At 44.3% G+C, this 17,212-nt stretch overlaps 1 protein-coding gene across 1 annotated transcript; it reads left to right on the top strand.

Annotated features, from left to right (window-relative positions):
- Positions 1 to 15,325: 15,325 nt before the first annotated feature.
- On the top strand, positions 15,326 to 16,433 carry LOC122643455. Its single transcript, XM_043837073.1, has 2 exons — positions 15,326 to 16,049; positions 16,150 to 16,433. Exons 1-2 carry the CDS (start codon positions 15,326 to 15,328, stop codon positions 16,431 to 16,433), a joined length of 1,008 nt encoding a protein of 335 aa, XP_043693008.1.
- The last annotated feature ends 779 nt before the right edge of the window (positions 16,434 to 17,212 follow it).

Raw genomic sequence — 17,212 nt, forward strand, 5'->3', positions numbered from 1 at the left:
ATGCAGCCCAAACTGGATCCATGAGCCCAAGCTCAGCCTGGACAGCTATTCTCTGTGCTGTCAGATTTCCTCCTGGCTTCCAAATGGGAAAACCAAACCCAAAACTGATTGGACCAATGGATTTTAATTCAATTATGGTCTATGATCATTCCTCCTGCATCTCAGCTCGTGATCATGGCAGCCCCTGCTGCAAAATCCAAGAAAATGAGCTTGATCTCATGTCAAATAGGCTTTGGGTGATGCACTGGGCGATTGCCCAATCACCCAGTGAAACGCCCAGAGATATCATTTGGGCTTTGAATGTGTTCTGCCTTTTTGGACCTTCACCAGTATCCTATGGGCAGTGTGATGGGGTGGTAAATGACTAAAATACCCCTCTCCACTTGTACTTGCTGTCATCGATACCTTGGATGCTCAAGTGGGCCCCACAGGGCTAGGTAACCATGCCCATGGTTGGTTTCAGCTGGACTGCTGACCCTGGTATTGGTTTGAGTGGTCGTTTGGACCATGCATTGGCAGACTATGCAGTTCATGTACCAAGTCAGGTAAATCTCACATCTCTGGATGATGCACTGAGAGGTAGACCTGAAAGCCCAGTGTAAGACTCAGAGAAATTCCATGTAACATCAGTATAAACACAAAGTTAGTCCAGTAAGCCTAGACCAACCTTAGGACATTAATATAACTTTAAACATTAATTGACACACTTTTATGATCCGATAATTTAGGTTTTGATCCCGTGCTCGAGGTGCACAGTCAGACACCAACCGAAACCAAAACCGAACCGACAGCTGAACAAGTAGGACCAGAACAAGGTGAGTGAAATTACACCGTGTATGTAAATGCAACGTGGCTAATAAATCAAAACAAGTTATAATAATACTATTACACTGTTTACTTATTTCAATTACTGTAAATTCTGTTAAGTAAGGAATGCTTGACTGGTGAATACTGTGATTGGACAATGAATGTTGTATGTGAATTGCTAGACTAGATGCGGTAGCTGGCTTGGAAATGAGGCCTGTGGTAGCCCGTATAATGGGATGCAGTTGACACCACCTGACTCATACTATGCCATATAGATACATTGGGCTAGAGTATCATCACCTGTGCTACGCACCCTTGCCAACAGGGGTTAAGGTGTTGGATGCCTGTGAGAGTGACCATATGAAAGAGAAAAAGAAAAAGAAAAGAAAAGAAATGAAATTTGATGCACCGAAAAGGTGGTTATGGGGCTATAAGCCAAAAAAATAAATATGATAGGTGAAAGAGGATGGATGCCTCATAGGTTAATCCCAAAGGGCTGGTTGGGTTGACCTTGGTGATTGATGCAGGAGCTGATCGGTCCTCTCCGACAACTCAATGGGTGTATTATGGGAAGGGGTTAAAAGCCCACACCAGGGATACATGTATTGGGGATTGTAGTGGCACTAATCCGCATTAGTTATGATGTTAGGTGGCTAACTCTAAGCTTCTGGTGAAGCCAAAATCACCAGATTTGGGAAGTGAATGCTAACTCTGACATGCGGGGACAGGGAAGGGGAGAAGAAGAGAAGGAAAGAGAAGGGGATTGAAGCTGGAGGATAACTCCTGTGGAGGATCACCACTCTGTGGAGGCCGAGCCTTTCGTGAGTCAACCCGGTAGTAGGAATCCCAAAAATTGAGGCGCTGCTCAATGGAACCTACTCTCCCCTCCAGGGAAGTGAAACCCTGATCCATCTGTGTCGACATTTGGGCAAGTTGAGTGTGGAGACCTCAAAACTGTGCCATCATGTCTGACCAACCATAGGACTCAGGCACCTGAGGTGGCACCTATGAACTAGAAGCTCCTGTCGGCTCATAGGAAGGCAGATCTCCGAACTGTGTACCAGGATCCACTAGGTCACCATCCTGCTCACCTAACCCAGCTCCCTCTGCTGCCTCATATCCCTCCTCCATCTCATCCTCTTCAAACTCTGAGCCGCTCTCTGGTTCCCCCTACATCTTCATCTTCTCGATGGAGGTTTTACTGATAGGCTTTGACCTATCACCTCCCTCGTACTTGTCAGCAAGAGGAACCCCAAAATATAGGAACACCTGGGTCAGGAATCTCCCATAGGGAAGGTTCCCATCAGATGGGTTCTGGGCATGATAGAGTATCACCTGCATCAGTAAGTAAGGGAGGTTGATCACTGGACCCCCCTTGCCGGCCCTTAGAAAGCAATAAGTAATGTATGCCTGGAGCATAGAAATGCTACCCCGGTTCCCACCCTTGGGATAGTAGATATTATAGGAGATGCACCTGCTAATAATCCTGGCAGTGGGCTTGTAATCCCCCTCAGACTTCAGAATCCTTTCAACCCCAGTCAAAGCCTTGAAGACCGTCCTCCTAGTCTCCAAAGAAAACCTATCAAAAATATCCACCCTAGGCTTATAATAGCATCGCAAAATCTCCGCCAATATGGCTGTAGTAAACTTTCTGTCTACCCCTTTTACCCTACTCTCTAATCCAAATCCTTGCACCCCAAAAGTCGGTACAAGGTTACAGTAGAAATACCGAACTAGGTTTGGGTAGCATGGATGTGTAGGAGATAGCATCGGTGCCCAACCTAGGGCATTAAACTTGGCATAGAGCCTGTACTAGTGGAAGTCATCTACTAGCACCACCCTACCATTCACAATGTTCTTGGAAGAGAACTTGGCCCAATCTTGCATATGCTCGTATCAGGAGAGCCAAAATCGGTCAAACTCCGATTCCTTGGATGAGGAATTCTCTTCGATTGATGGAGAGGGTACTACCGATGGTGAGGATGGCAGTGGGTCTGACCACAGGCGCTTGCGGGTCACTGCTTTCCTTGTCGTGCTGTGTTTGCCACTGGTAGACATGGCTGCAGCAAGGCAAGAAGAAGGAGAAAAGAAATTAGGGCATAAAATAGAAGAATCAAACAAAAAGAAGAAGAAAATGGGGACAACAGTACTAATAACAGAAAAAATGCGAAGAAAACTTACTTGGGCTCGCGTAGATGTGCGAGAAACTTGAAAGAATGCTTGGAATTGGTGGAGGAATAGCCAAGAGACCCTTTGGAGCACAACCCTGGTGGTTTGGAGCTTCCAAAAGAAAGTTTGGAATGAAATAGTGGGCTCTCAGACTGTTTATAACTGAGCCTCGATTCTCTGGGCGATTGAGCCAAACGCCCAGTGAAATGCCCAGAGAATGGAATTTTAGCAGAAATGCAATTTTTAATACTTGGACTTTTATTTCCTACATTGTAATAGTACAATTAAGTTCTTTGAACCAATTATTGGATAATGTGAATATATTCAAAAAAAAAATAATAATAATATAATAATAAATAAATAAAAATAATAATGATAAATAATACGTAAATATGTATATAATGTAGGGTAAGCAAATAGGCAGATGCAAGGCAAGGGAAATTTTATTTTTTTTTACAACCTGTTTGGGCCTAAATATTATGTATGAAGTAATGTATATAACCTTGGTTGTATGAACCTTTGTGTGGGTGATGTGTGTGGAAAAACTCAAACATAGATACATAGGGTGTATGGCAGTGTGTGGATTACTGTGTTTCACAAATTTAGATATTACTTATAAAACTATGCTTGCATATAGGTTGTACCTTACCCATAGCCTAACCAAACCAAGGTTAAACACAATAGGTTATAGAGCGAAATAAGAAATCATTCATTGCATATCTCCCTACCTGAGTGGTGTGTTAGACCCAATAGGACACTGTGACATTGTGTGCAACCTCGAGCTGATCCATTTAACTTTTTGACTATGCTATTTTAATTACCTATAGTGTTAAGCATGATTATGAGAAAAGTGACCATAGAAACCTAATATCTAGAACCTCTCCATGGCAGGATTGACTACGTTGTTCGGGCTTGGAGACCCCAGCAACATGCTCTACATTAGGCGACTGAGGAAGAGATTAGCTTGGATTTGAGAGATACAGTCCTGGGCAGAGAAGCAACTAATTGTTTACCTGGCACTTGCAGACACTAGTGGAGTAACGGATCATGCCGTGTACCTTGCCCTAGCAGAGGAGGTTAGGAGTGATATAGGATACCTATACATACATGCTTTTATGACCGGGAAGAGGTTGGAGAGACTTGCGTGTTAGGAACAGGTATAAGACTAAATAGCCACTGATTAACATAAATCTTTAACTTGTCATCCTGCATAGCATATCTTGGCATAAAACACCTCACAGACATAAAACTCTCACCAATGGTAATGTAGCTAGAAATATCCTTGGTAAACATCACTACTTACTGGAATGCTAACATTATTACACTGGAACTGTGGAAATGACAACATACATGTGATAGTTAGAAATTGTAAATTTTTTCGTTAAGGGTGTGGGAATATTGAACATAAAGCTTCTTTAAGAAATCAATCATGGTCAATACTAGATCCAACTGGGGTGGTCGTCGTGGAAGATGCCCTCGATTTGTCCCAGAAGTTGAGCTACCGGATGGAGCCAAAGCTCAGAATTTTGAAGTATCAGTTACTTCACTGAGGGAACCAATGGCTGCCCAGGCTATTGCTGCTGCACCTCAGCCAAGAATGGCAGCTGAAGAGGTAAATACCATCATGACCACCATGATGCGGACCATGCAGTAACAATAGGAGTTGCTGGGCCAAATGTCTACACAGTTCGCAGCTATGATGCAACAACGAACTGTGCCACCGCCACCACCCAACCGGCCGATACAATTTCCACCACCTATGGCCCAACATGCGATGGAAGGCTCTGCAGCTTAGGTGATGGAGAGATTCAAGAAGCTCCAGCCGCCCGCATTTTCCAAATTAAATTTTGAGGCAATGTAGCCGGCGAGGTGGATTAGCACCTTGGAAAAGGCATTCGACGTACTTGAGTGTACGAATGCGCAGAAACTGATATGTGCTGGATATCAGCTACAAAACAAGGTGGAAGCATGGTGGAAGGCAACCAAGCCTAATTTAGAAGCAGCTCATCCTAATCCCACCTGGGAGCAATTCAAAGAAGTCTTCTTTAAGAATTATTTCCTTGAGAGCTTTAGAGACAAGAAGGAAGCCGAGTTCTCTGCTCTCGTGCAAGAATCCAAGACCATGCTGGATTACCAGTAGCAGTTTAAAGAATTATTCCAATTTGCCCCGGAGCACAAGAAGGGGGAAGCTAGTAAAACAAAGAAGTTTGAAAAAGGACTCAAACTAGAGATCGGGTCTATTCTGTCGGTCCTAGATATTCAGGACTACGCACAAATGGTCGACAAGGCGAAGACTATGGAAGATAGATTGAAGGAGAAAGAGAAAGCTACAGCATCGCCCGACTTGGGCAAGAGGCCAAGCAACTATTAGAATTTTGGATGGCCGAACAAGGTTTTCTGAGGAACTAGTTCGAGCCCTAGCCTGACTCAATATCGACGGCCAGAGGTGGGCCAAACCCTTTTCGCTCCTCATATAGCCGGCCTACCCAACCTACTGCAAGCCAAGCGACAACTGCAGTTCTGCCAGCTCGACCTGCAACCAGCCAAGCAAGCCAGGCCTCTTTGTCGGTCGTGTTGTCCAACAGATGCTAAGTGTGCCACAAAGCAAGACATATGGCTAAGGAATGCATGCACTACGGATACAACACATACTCGCCAATCCAGTCCCACGCTTGACCCTTTCAGCCATGGGACAATCGGACGCGAGGAAAAGTGTTCGCACTGACCAATGAAGAAGCGGAGGCGAATCCCAAGGTGATGACAAGTAAGTCCACCTAACACTACTAAATTGTAGGAAATAACCTGTGGATGCAAGAAAACTTAATAGCATCCTTATTTTATACAAACTCTAGGTACCCTAATTGTCTCATCTGCCCCTGCACGAGTGTTATTCGACTTGGGTGCATCCTACTCTTTTGTTTCCAACACTTTTGTGAGTAGGATGACCGTTCAACCAAGGGACATTGGGCACGATTTAGTAGTTAGCACACCAACTGGTAGTGTTGTGAGCCTAAAGGAAGTTTACGATCCCTATCTGGTGGAAATTTGCGGGAAGAACTTAACCGCCTGTTTGATTAAGTTCGATATGAAGGACTTCGACGTGATACTAGGCATGGATTGGCTATCCGCCTATGGAGCGAACGTCATGTGTGCAGAGAAGAAGATCGCATTCAAGTTGGATGATGGTTCAATTTTCACCTACCAAAGTGAACCGATGAAAAAGTCCAAAAGAATAACTATATCCGCCCTTCAAGCGCAAAAGTTGTTGAATGAAGGATGTCTGAGCTATTTGGCCAAGGTGATGGACACCGAGGCAAAGATAAGTCCTTTGGAAGAACTTAGCGTCGTTAGAGAATTTCCCGACGTCTTCCCAGAAGATCTGACCCAGCTACTGCCAGATTGTGAAATGGAGTTCATAATCGATCTGATTCCTGGTGCGATGCCGGTATCCAAGGCACCATACCGAATGGTACCCATTGAATTAAAAGAATTGCAGGTCCAATTACAAGATCTGTTGAAGAAGGGATTCATACGACCAAGCGTGTCTCCCTGGGGAGCACCTGTGTTATTCTTGAAGAAGAAGGATGGTAGCATGCGACTATGCATCGATTATCGAGAATTGAATAAACTTATGATAAAAAATCAATACCCGTTACCACGCATCGATCACCTATTTGATCAACTACAAGGAGCAAGAGTCTTCTCTAAGATTGATCTTAGGTCCGGATACCACCAATTGAAGATCAAGAGTAGCGATATTCACAAAACGGTGTTTAGAACTTGATACGAACATTATGAATTTTTAGTACTATCGTTCGGATTAACCAATGCCCCGGCAGCGTTCATGGACATGATGAATAGGGTGTTCCATGATGTGCTGGACAAGTTCATCATTATATTCATCGACGGCATTCTGGTATATTCTAAAAGTGAAGAGGAGCATGCTCGACACCTTACGTTTGTGTTGTAGCGATTACGGGAGCACCAGCTGTTCGCCAAGTTCAGAAAGTGCAAATCTTGGCTTCACCATATTGGATTCTTGGGACATATTGTCACCAAAGACGGCATCAAGGTAGACCCAGATAAGGTGAAGGTGGTTCTCGAGTGGGAGACTCCGAAGAATGCCACTGAGATCCGTAACTTCTTGGGTTTAGCTAGGTATTACCGCCGGTTTATTGAAAATTTCTCGCGCATCTCTGCACCCATGACAAAGTTAATAAAGAAGGGTGCAAAGTTTGAGTGGACCGACGCTTGCGAGAAAAGCTTCCAAGAGTTAAGGAATCGATTGGTGATGGTGCCAGTGTTGACTATTCCAGATGGCATCGGGGGTATGGTGGTATACACCAACGCATCCCGAATGAGATTGGGTGGTGTGTTGATGCAGAAAAGTAAGGTGGTTGCCTATGCTTCAAGGCAGTTGAAGGAACACGAAAAGAACTACCCCACTCATGACCTAGAATTGGCTGCGGTGGTTTTCGCATTAAAGATTTGACGACATTATCTCTATGGTGAAAAGACCGAGATCTTCAGCGACCATAAAAGTCTGAAGTATTTCACCCAAAAAGAGTTAAATATGAGACAAAGAAGGTGGTTAGAATTGGTAAAAGATTACGACTGTGAGATTCAATACCACCTTGGCAAGGCCAACATAGTGGCGGATGCATTAAGCAGGAAATTCCAGACCGTATCCCTCGCTTCCTTAGTTGTTAGCGAACAACTGATAGAAGAAACTCGGAAGTTTGATCTGGAACTCATGATCAAGGGGACGGCTATGTAGCTAGCAGTTATGGACATACAACCGTCGATCCGAGAAGAGATAATTGAGAAGCAGCCTAGGGACCCCGATCTAGCCAAGATAATCTGGGAAGTGAAGCATGGAGTTCACAGGGATCCAGACTTCTCATTGGCCCATGATGGGGCATTAAAATTCAGAGATAGATTGTGCGTGCCTGATGACTATGATATGCAGGACCGAATTCTTAGAGAAGCACATAATTAACCCTACTCAATCCACCCTGGAAGCACAAAAATGTACAAGGATTTGAAAAGTACTATTGGTGGATTGGGATGAAGCAGATAGTAGCTCTATACGTGTCCGAATGCCTCACCTGTTAGCAAATAAAGGCAGAACGACACAGACCGTATAGGTTAAATCAGCCACTCCCTATTCCTGAGTGGAAATGGAAAAGAATTTCCATGGATTTTATGACCAATCCACCCAACACCAGGAAAGGGATGAATGCAATCTGGGTGATTGTCGATGGACTGACGAAAGCGGCTCACTTTATCCCCATCAAGATAAACTACTCGATGGAAAAGCTCGCCCAACTATACATTGAAAATGTAGTCCACCTGCATGGCGTGCCCGTTAGCATCGTATCTGATAGGGACCCCCTATTCACTTCAAGATTTTGGAAGAGTCTACAACAGGCACTGGGATCCCAACTAAATCTCAGCATGGCTTTCCATCCTCAGGCGGATGGACAGTCTAAAAGAACCATTCAGACTCTGGAGGACATGCTCAAAGCCTGTATATTAGAAATAAAAGACAGTTGGGGCGCCACATACCCTTGGAGAAATTTACCTACAACAACAGCTACCACTCCACTATTGGCATGGCACCATATGAAGCTTTATATGGTCAGAAGTGCCGCAAACTGTTGTATTGGGACGAAGTCAGAGAATGGAAGTATCTTGGGCCCGAAATGATACAGATAACCTGCGAGAAAATGGATGTAATCAGAGAAAACATTAAAGTGGCCCAATCCAGATAGAAAAGTTATGCCGACAATTGAAGGAAGAATTTTGAATTTGGAGTCAAAGAGAAGGTATTTCTTTGAGTATCTCCAACGAAGGGGTTGCTACGCTTCAACAAGAAGGGCAAACTGAGCCCAAGATATATTGGTCCTTACAAATTCCTCAACAGAGTGAGACCCGTAGCATATCGACTGGCACTACCGCCATCCTTGTAAGGCATCCATAATGTCATGTCAATGCTAAGGAAGTACATCAACAACCCGACACATGTACTCTCAGCTGAACCTGAACAACTGGATGCGGATATGACCTACGAGGAGCAGCCAATAGAGATATTAGACAAAAAGGAACATAATCTCCATAACCGCATGGTCGCATTCGTCAAGATTCGGTTGGGAAACTATCCCATAGAGGAAGCATCGTGAGAACGCGAAGATAAAATGCGAGAGAAATATCCCTAACTCTTCGAACTACAAGGTAAGCTAATTTCGAGGATGAAACTTTTGTAAGGTGGGGATAAATGTTAAGCCTGCCCCTGACTGACTGGGATTTTAGATGAAGGACAGGAACCTATGACTAGTCACCCAAATACACTGTGGAGCATCACTTCAGTGGTTGAATTTATGGGAGAACCCCCGAGGATGTCATCCTACATACCTGTTAGGAGATGGATTGCAGACCCATGTTGCTGCACTATTCATAGCCTGATGTATAACTTAAACTCTAGGTACTCTCTCTCCTACCCAATTATGTGGGGCCACACCTGTTCAGATGTGTATCAGACCTTGGAGGAGGTGTTGGTGCAATGCCCAAGCCATAGGCCAAGATCCTGTGCAAGCCCAAGGCCAATACAGCAATGCTGCATTCCCTGGGTGATGCACTGGACGATTGCCCAAAGGCCTAGAGAATCGCCCAGAGTGGCTGGAATTGTTCATTTGGAATCCAGACATGTGGGGACCACCCATACAGACCATGAACACCCTCTAAGGGTAGATGGGAATTTTAGGAACCATTACCCACCCCTGGAACCATGTGGACCCCACCAGTGTAGCCAGAATGGCCCTGAATGCACTCAAAAATGCATTCCTGGGAAATGGACCCTAAGGCCAAACAGGCCTTAGTCAGCCCAGCACTATAAATAGAAGGGACAACTTCCTATTTCATCCATTGTTGCTGTAGCTGAAATAGGAAGAGAGAAAGAGAAGGAGAAGGAAGAAGAAGAGAAGGAAAGAGAAGGGGAGAAGAAGAAGGGAGACCTGTGCTGCATACTGAGCACTGATCTAGCTGCATACAACCTCCAGGTAATAATCACCATCTCTATATGCTGCTGTTTCTTATGATTGTTCTCTAATCTCTGCTCTGATGGTGGCATCTCTGACCAGTAATGCCCAGAACACCCTGGGAATGCCTTGGGATGCATCAGATCTAATAGGCACAACCATTGCATGTAGGATCTGATCATAAAACATCAAGTTATGCTGCTGTTTTTGCAGCTGAGACTGAAGACAGTCTCTGTGCTTGACTGCACTGCACAGTTGCACCCAGAATAGGCAGTCTTGGCATGGATCCTTGCATGCAAGGTGATCCTTGCATATCTTAGCATGGGATCAGTGTCATACCATGTAAATACATGTACAAGAAGCCTTACATGCAGCCCAAACTGGATCCATGAGCCCGAGCTCAGCCTAGACAGCTGTTCTCTATGCTGTTAGATTTCCTCCTGGCTTCCAAATGGGAAAACCAAACCCAAAACTAATTGGACCAATGGATTTTACTTCAATTATGGTCTATGATCATTCCTCATGCATCCCAGCTCGTGATAATAGCAGCCCCTGGTGCAAAATCCAAGAAAATGAGCCTGATCTTGTGTCAAACAGGCTCTGGGCGATGCATTGGGCGATTGCCCAATCACCCAGTGAAATGCCCAGAGATATCATTTGGACTCTAAATATGTTTTGCCTTTTTGGACCTTCAGCAGTGGCCTATGGGCAGTGAGATGGGGTGGTAAATGACTAAAATACCCCTCTCCACTTGTCCTTGCTGTCATCCATACCTTGGATGCTGAAGTGGGCCCCAGAGGGCCAGGTAACCATGCCCAGGCTTAGTTTCAACTGGATTGCTGACCTTGGTATTGGTTTGAGTGGTTGTTTGGACCATGCATTGGCAGACTATGTTGTTCATGTACCAAGTCAGGTAAATCCCACATCTCTAGATGATGCACTGGGAGATAGACCCAAAGAAATTCCATATAACATTAGTATAAACACAAAGTTAGTCTAGTAAGCCTAGACCAACCTTAGGACATTAATATAACTTTAAACATTAATTGACACACTTTTATGATCCGATAATTTAGGTTTTGATCCCGTGCTCGAGGTGCACAGTCAGACACCAACCGAAACCGAACCGACAGTTGAACCAGTAGAACTAGAACAAGGTGAGTGAAATTACACCATGTATGGAAATGCAACATGGCTAATAAATCAAAACAAGTTATAATATTAATGTTACACTATTTACTTATTTTAATTACTGTGAATTCTATTAAGTAAGGAATGCTTGACTGGTGAATACTGTGATTGGACAATGAATGCTGTATGTGAATTGCTAGACTAGATGCGGTAGCCGGCTTAGAAATGAGGCCTGTGGTAGCCTGTAGAATGGGATGCGGTTGACACCACCCGACTCATACTATGCCATATAGATGCATTAGGCTAGAGTATCATCACCTATGCTACACACCCTTGCCAACAGGGGTTAAGGTGTTGGATGCCTGTGAGAGTGACCATATGAAAGAGAAAAAGAAAAAGAAAAGAAAAGAAATGAAATGTGATGTACCAAAAAGGTAGTTATGGGGCTATAAGCCAAAAAAAGAAATATGATATGTGAAAGAGGATGGATGCCTCACAGGTTAATCCCAAAGGGCTGGTTGGGCTGACCTTGGTGACTGATGCGGGAGCTGATCGGTCCTCTCCAACAACTCAATGAGTGTATCGTGGGAAGGGGTTAAAAGCCCGCACTAGGGATACATGTATTGGGGATTGTAGTGGCACTAATCCGCCTTAGTTGTGATGTTGGGTGGCTAATAAATAAAATGAACTGCACCTCATGTAGGACTCATATGGTTGTGATTGCATGTGTATGCATAGTGATATTTCATTCACGGGCTCGGTGGAGCTCACACTCTGTTATATATGTTTTTGTTAGATGATCCTGCAGGTGGATGTTCTTGTGGTGGGGAGGCTTATCTCCCGGAGGTGAGCTATAGTTGTTATGATGATATTGGCATGGACCCAGATGGAGGTCATACCGCTGGTACGAGTATTTTTGTTGTAGCTGATGAAGACCCGTGTGGGGTGCAGCTGACTCTGTTTTGACTGTGGAACTCCTTTTTATTTTATTAGAGTCTCCCTCTTTTGTACAGCTTTGTTGTTGGGGCTCGGGTTGCCTTGCCATGTTTATATTCTTCTGTGTAAAGCTGTATCAGATAGAGTTAGGAACTGCAGATGTTCTGAGAGTGAGAGAGAGAGTGAACTAAAATAATACTTTTGTATATATTTGTTTTTTACTTTCTTTCTAGTTTAATGTATATATAGCTTTCTACAGTACTCTGTGTTTTACATGTCGTATTACTGTTGATGTGTGTGTCTGTGAATGGATTAACAGCTTCTAGATCCTTGGGGTTTGGCGGATTGCTGCAGTATAATTTGGGTCACCTACCTAATCCTCCCAGGGGGTAGTTGGGGGTGTGACAGCTACCGTGCAATTCGGGTCACCTACCTAATCCTCCTAGGGGGTGGTTTGGGGTGTCACAAACGAGGAAGCCCAGGTTGACCCCAGGGTTATCACAGGTAATGCACTCAACCCTTGAGATGTGCATTCATATAGATTTGTCTCTATAATTGGTTTGTTTGGTGTCTCACAAGTATGATATTTTTTTGTTCCCTGCCTGCCTATGCTTTGTTTTACTCGGGAGCATCACATTCTTTTGTTTCCCCTTCCTTTGCTAAGAAGATGCCTATCAGACCAAAGCAAATGCCCTAAAACCTGACTGTTAGTAAGCCAACGGGTAGTAAGGTGGAACTCAACATGATTTACGACCCTTGTCTTGTACGAATATGTAACCATGGGCTAATGGCAAGTCTGATAGCTCTGGACATGAAGGACTTTGATGTCATCCTGGGAATGGATTGGCTGTCCATGCATGGAGCCAGTCTAATCTATGCTAAAAGGAAGGTCTTGTTCAAACCAGAAGGTGGTGTGGAGTTTGTGTTTAAGGGCATTGGGTGGGAGAAACCCAAGAAAGCTATTATCTCTGCTCTCCAAGTCCAGAAGTTGTTGGATGAGGGATGTTAGTGCTACCTAGCCTCTGTGGTAGACACTAAAGCTAAAGTTAAACCTATAGAAGAGATAAGTGTGGTAAGGACTTCCCGGATGTTTTCTTGAAAGATTTGCTGCGGTTGCTACTAGATCGTGAGATAGAGTTCATGATTGACCTGGTACCTAGCGTAGCCCTAGTATCCAAAGCTCCCTACAGGATGACCCCAAATGAATTGAAGGAGCTACAAGAACAACTAAATGACCTATTGAAAAAAGGCTTCATTAGGCCCAGTGTATCTCCTTAGGGAGCGCCAGTGTTATTTATGAAGAAGAAGGACGGTAGTATGCGAATGTGCATTGACTACCGCGAGCTCAATAAGTTGATAATCAAGAACCGGTATCCTTTGCCCAAGATTGATGACTTATTCAATCAATTACAGGGTGCAAAGGTATTCTCGAAGACTGATCTCCGATCGGGGTACCATCAGTTGAAGATCAGGGACAGTGATATCAACAAGACAACATTTAGATCTCGCTATGGTCACTATGAGTTCTTAGTCATGTCCTTCGAGTTGACCAATGCCCCAACCGCCTTCATGGAGTTGATGAATCGAATATTTCATGATGTTTTAGATAAGTATGTTATCATCTTCATAGATGACATCTTGATCTATTCCAAGAATGAAGAAGAGCATGTAGATCATCTTCGCCTGGTATTGCAGCGCTTGAGAGAGAAGCAACTGTACGCCAAATTTAGCAAGTGTGAGTTTTGGATGCAACAAGTAGCATTTCTAGGACACCTTATTTCTACCAAGGGTATAGAAGTTGACCCCTGCAAGGTGAAGTTGGTAGTAGATTGGGAGACACCAAAGAATGTGGTTAACATTTGCAATTTCTTGGGTCTAGCGGACTACTACAGAAGATTTATTGAAAATTTCTCAAGGATTTCTGCTCCTATGACAGGAATGACCCGAAAGAGAGTGAAGTTTGATTGGTCTGATAACTATGAGAAGAGCTTCCAGGAGCTGAAGAAGAGGTTGGTTTCTGCTCCAGTGCTTACCATTCCTAATGGTATTGGAGGGATGGTGGTCTATAGTGATGCGTCCAAGATGGGCTTGGGTTGTGTTCTAATGTAAGACGGGAAGGCAGTGGCCTACGCTTCTTGGTAGTTGAAAGATTATGAGAAGAATTACTCGACCCATGATCTGGAGCTTGCAGCTATGGTGTTTGCTTTGAAAATCTAGAGACACTATTTGTATGGCGAGAAAAGTGAAATCTACAGTGACCACAAGAGTCTCAAGTACTTCTTTACACAGAAGGAGCTCAACATGAGACAGCGGCGGTGCTTGGAGTTAATGAAGGATTATGATTGCACCATCAAGTACCACCCCAGCAAGGCAAATGTGGTAGCTGATGCATTAAGCCAAAAATCTTAGACTTTGTCACTGGCATCACTGGCTATCAGCGAGAGCTTGTTGAGGAAGCTAGGAGGTTAGATCTAGAGCTACTGGTAGAGGGTGTTACCCTATCCATGGCAGCCTTATCAGTGCAATCTATATTGGTGGGAAGGATCCAGTCAGCCCAAGCTTCTGATGAGGAGTTTCAAAAGATCATTGAAGCTGTTAATGAAGATACACAGCGAGATCTAGACTTCACATTGACTGAGAGTGGTATCCTCTTGTTTAGAGATCAGCTATGTGTTCCTAATGATGATTAGTTGAGGAAGGAAGTGTTGTTTGAAGCCCACGATTCTCCTTATTCAATCCATCCAGGTAGCACAAAAATGTACAAAGATTTGAAAGGTCATTACTGGTGGAGTAGAATGAAGAGAGATGTGGCTGAATTTGTGGCAAGATGTCTCACTTGTCCATAGGTGAAGGTGGATAGGCAGCAACCCCATGGTCTCTTACAGTCATTGCCCGTCCCGGAATGAAAGGGGGAGCATATCACTATGGACTTAGTCACCGGGTTACCCCGTACACCTAGGGGTGTCGATGCTATATGGGTCATTGTTGACAGATTGACGAAGACGGCTCACTTCATCCCTATAAAGATCACTTACTTGATGGACAAGCTGGCTCACTTGTATATTGATAACGTGGTTCGCTTGCATGGAGTTCCAGTTAGTATTATCTCCAACCGTGATCCCAGGTTTACATCTAAGTTCTGGGATAGATTCCAAAAAGCAATGGGTACAATGCTAAGTTTTAGTATAGCTTTCCACCAACAGCCTAAACGACAGTCGGAGAGGACTATATAGACGTTGGAAGATATGCTCCGAACCAGTGCCATTGACATGCAAGGCAGCTGGGATGAGCATATATCACTCATTGAGTTTGCCTATAACAATAGCTACCAAGCCGCTATTGGTATGGCACCATTCGAAGCTCAGTATGGGAAGAAGTGCCAAACACCTCTATATAGGGATGAGGTGGGTGAACGTCATATCCTTGGCCCTAAGTTGATCCAGGCAATAAGTGAGAAGGTGGATTTAATTCGTGAGCGAATCAAGGCAGCCCAATCTAGGCAAAAGGGTTGTGCAGATCAACGGTGGAAGGATCCAAAGTTTACTATCGGCGTTAAGGTAATTCTTAAGGTGTCACCTACCAAAGGGGTGATGCAGTTCAGCAAGAAGGGCAAGTTGAGTCCGAGATTTATTGGACCTTATGAGATCCTTACGAAGATCGGGTCTCTGACTTATCGGTTGGCACTCCCTCCATCCTTGGATGGTGTGCATGACGTTTTCCACGTGTCCATGTTGAGGAAGTATGTTCACGACCCGAGCCATGTTCTATCACAGGAACCACTGGAACTCGCAGCTGATATGTCCTATAAGGAGCAACCCAAGAAGATCCTGGACAGTAAGATAGTCCACCTTCAAAACCGACCTATTCATTATGTGAAGGTAAAATGGTGCAATAATCTAGAGGAAGAAGCATCTTGGGAGGCAGAAGTAGAGATGTGGGAGAAGTACCCTTCCCTGGGTTACTTACAAAGTACAAAAAATTTTGGGGACTAAATATCTTGTAAGGTGAGGGGGATGTTATACAAGCACCTGACATCCTAATATTTTATTGTTATCCTTGTGGCGTGTAGATGGTGCTGCCATGTATGCCTATGAGCTGTTCTCCATGGTGGTCAAGCCCAGTCATAAGATCATTGACCACTTCATGGGTTTGGCCATCGAAGAAAGGTTCCTCAACCGGCAGTGGGGAAAATTCATCGATGGCCACTTCGTTGACTACCCTCCTAGTACCAGCCCTAAGAGAAAGAAGTACTGGAGTGTACACCCCGTGTCGCCCCATTTGGACACTTCGCTCAGTGATGAACTCAGTATAGCTTTGGGGAAACTCTTCGGGATCATTGGTGGCACACCATGATTGATGAACGGGTGAGTTACTAACCTCATAGTACACTTATTCACCTCTCCTTATTGAAGTACGGGCTAAGGCTAAAACCTTTTTCCTTGTTATTCTGCATCTTTTGGCTGGAACGGATTCACGGACGGATCCACAGGAGTGGGTTACTTCCAACAATCCGTTCGTTCAGTCTTGAGATTTTGCATGTTTTATTGTGTGGGACCCATATACTCATGTACTAGACATCATGGCTACGTCCCCGGGTATGGTAGACCCACCCTTGGTTTCCTTTATGTTAGTGGGCCCACAAGCCTTACATTGTGATTAAATGTGTTTCATGAACTTAATAACCCAGCCAAACAGGCCCTAAGTGGGTCACTTACTATAAATAACCCTCCTAAGCCATTCATTGGCTCATTCAAATCTTCACCAACCAAGGAGGGAAGAAGAGATGAGGGAGTGATTGGTGGACACTTGCTGATTTGGAGAGCTACCACTGGAGCTCCTTCATTAGCCAAGTAAGTAGCTCTCTTCCCTCCCCTTTTGTAAGCCCCTGGTTTGAGCCCCTACTTGATCAGTTGAGGTTTGGGGTTCTATTTGAACCCAAAGACTGACCTTGGGGTGTAAGGATCCATTGAATGGACTCCACCCTCCCCATCTACAGCCATATGAGCTTCCCTCTAAGGAACCCAAGTTGCTGTCCTAAGTTAGCTCATGACCTAACCTCTTTAATGAACCTAAAAAGGGTTCAAATCCTTGGAACACTAAGACTAAGGCTTAGGTTAGACCCTTAAGACCTT

Source organism: Telopea speciosissima, chromosome 10 (assembly GCF_018873765.1).
Source record: "Telopea speciosissima isolate NSW1024214 ecotype Mountain lineage chromosome 10, Tspe_v1, whole genome shotgun sequence".
In the NCBI taxonomy this organism is placed as follows: domain Eukaryota; kingdom Viridiplantae; phylum Streptophyta; class Magnoliopsida; order Proteales; family Proteaceae; genus Telopea; species Telopea speciosissima.

Bases quoted from the DNA above. Each gene is read 5' to 3' on its own strand.
- LOC122643455 (XM_043837073.1), top strand. From the start codon at position 15,326: ATGCTCCGAACCAGTGCCATTGACATGCAAGGCAGCTGGGATGAGCAT. The intron at 16,050-16,149 runs GTACAAAAAATT...TGTGGCGTGTAG, and splicing joins TTCCCTGGGTTACTTACAAA to ATGGTGCTGCCATGTATGCC.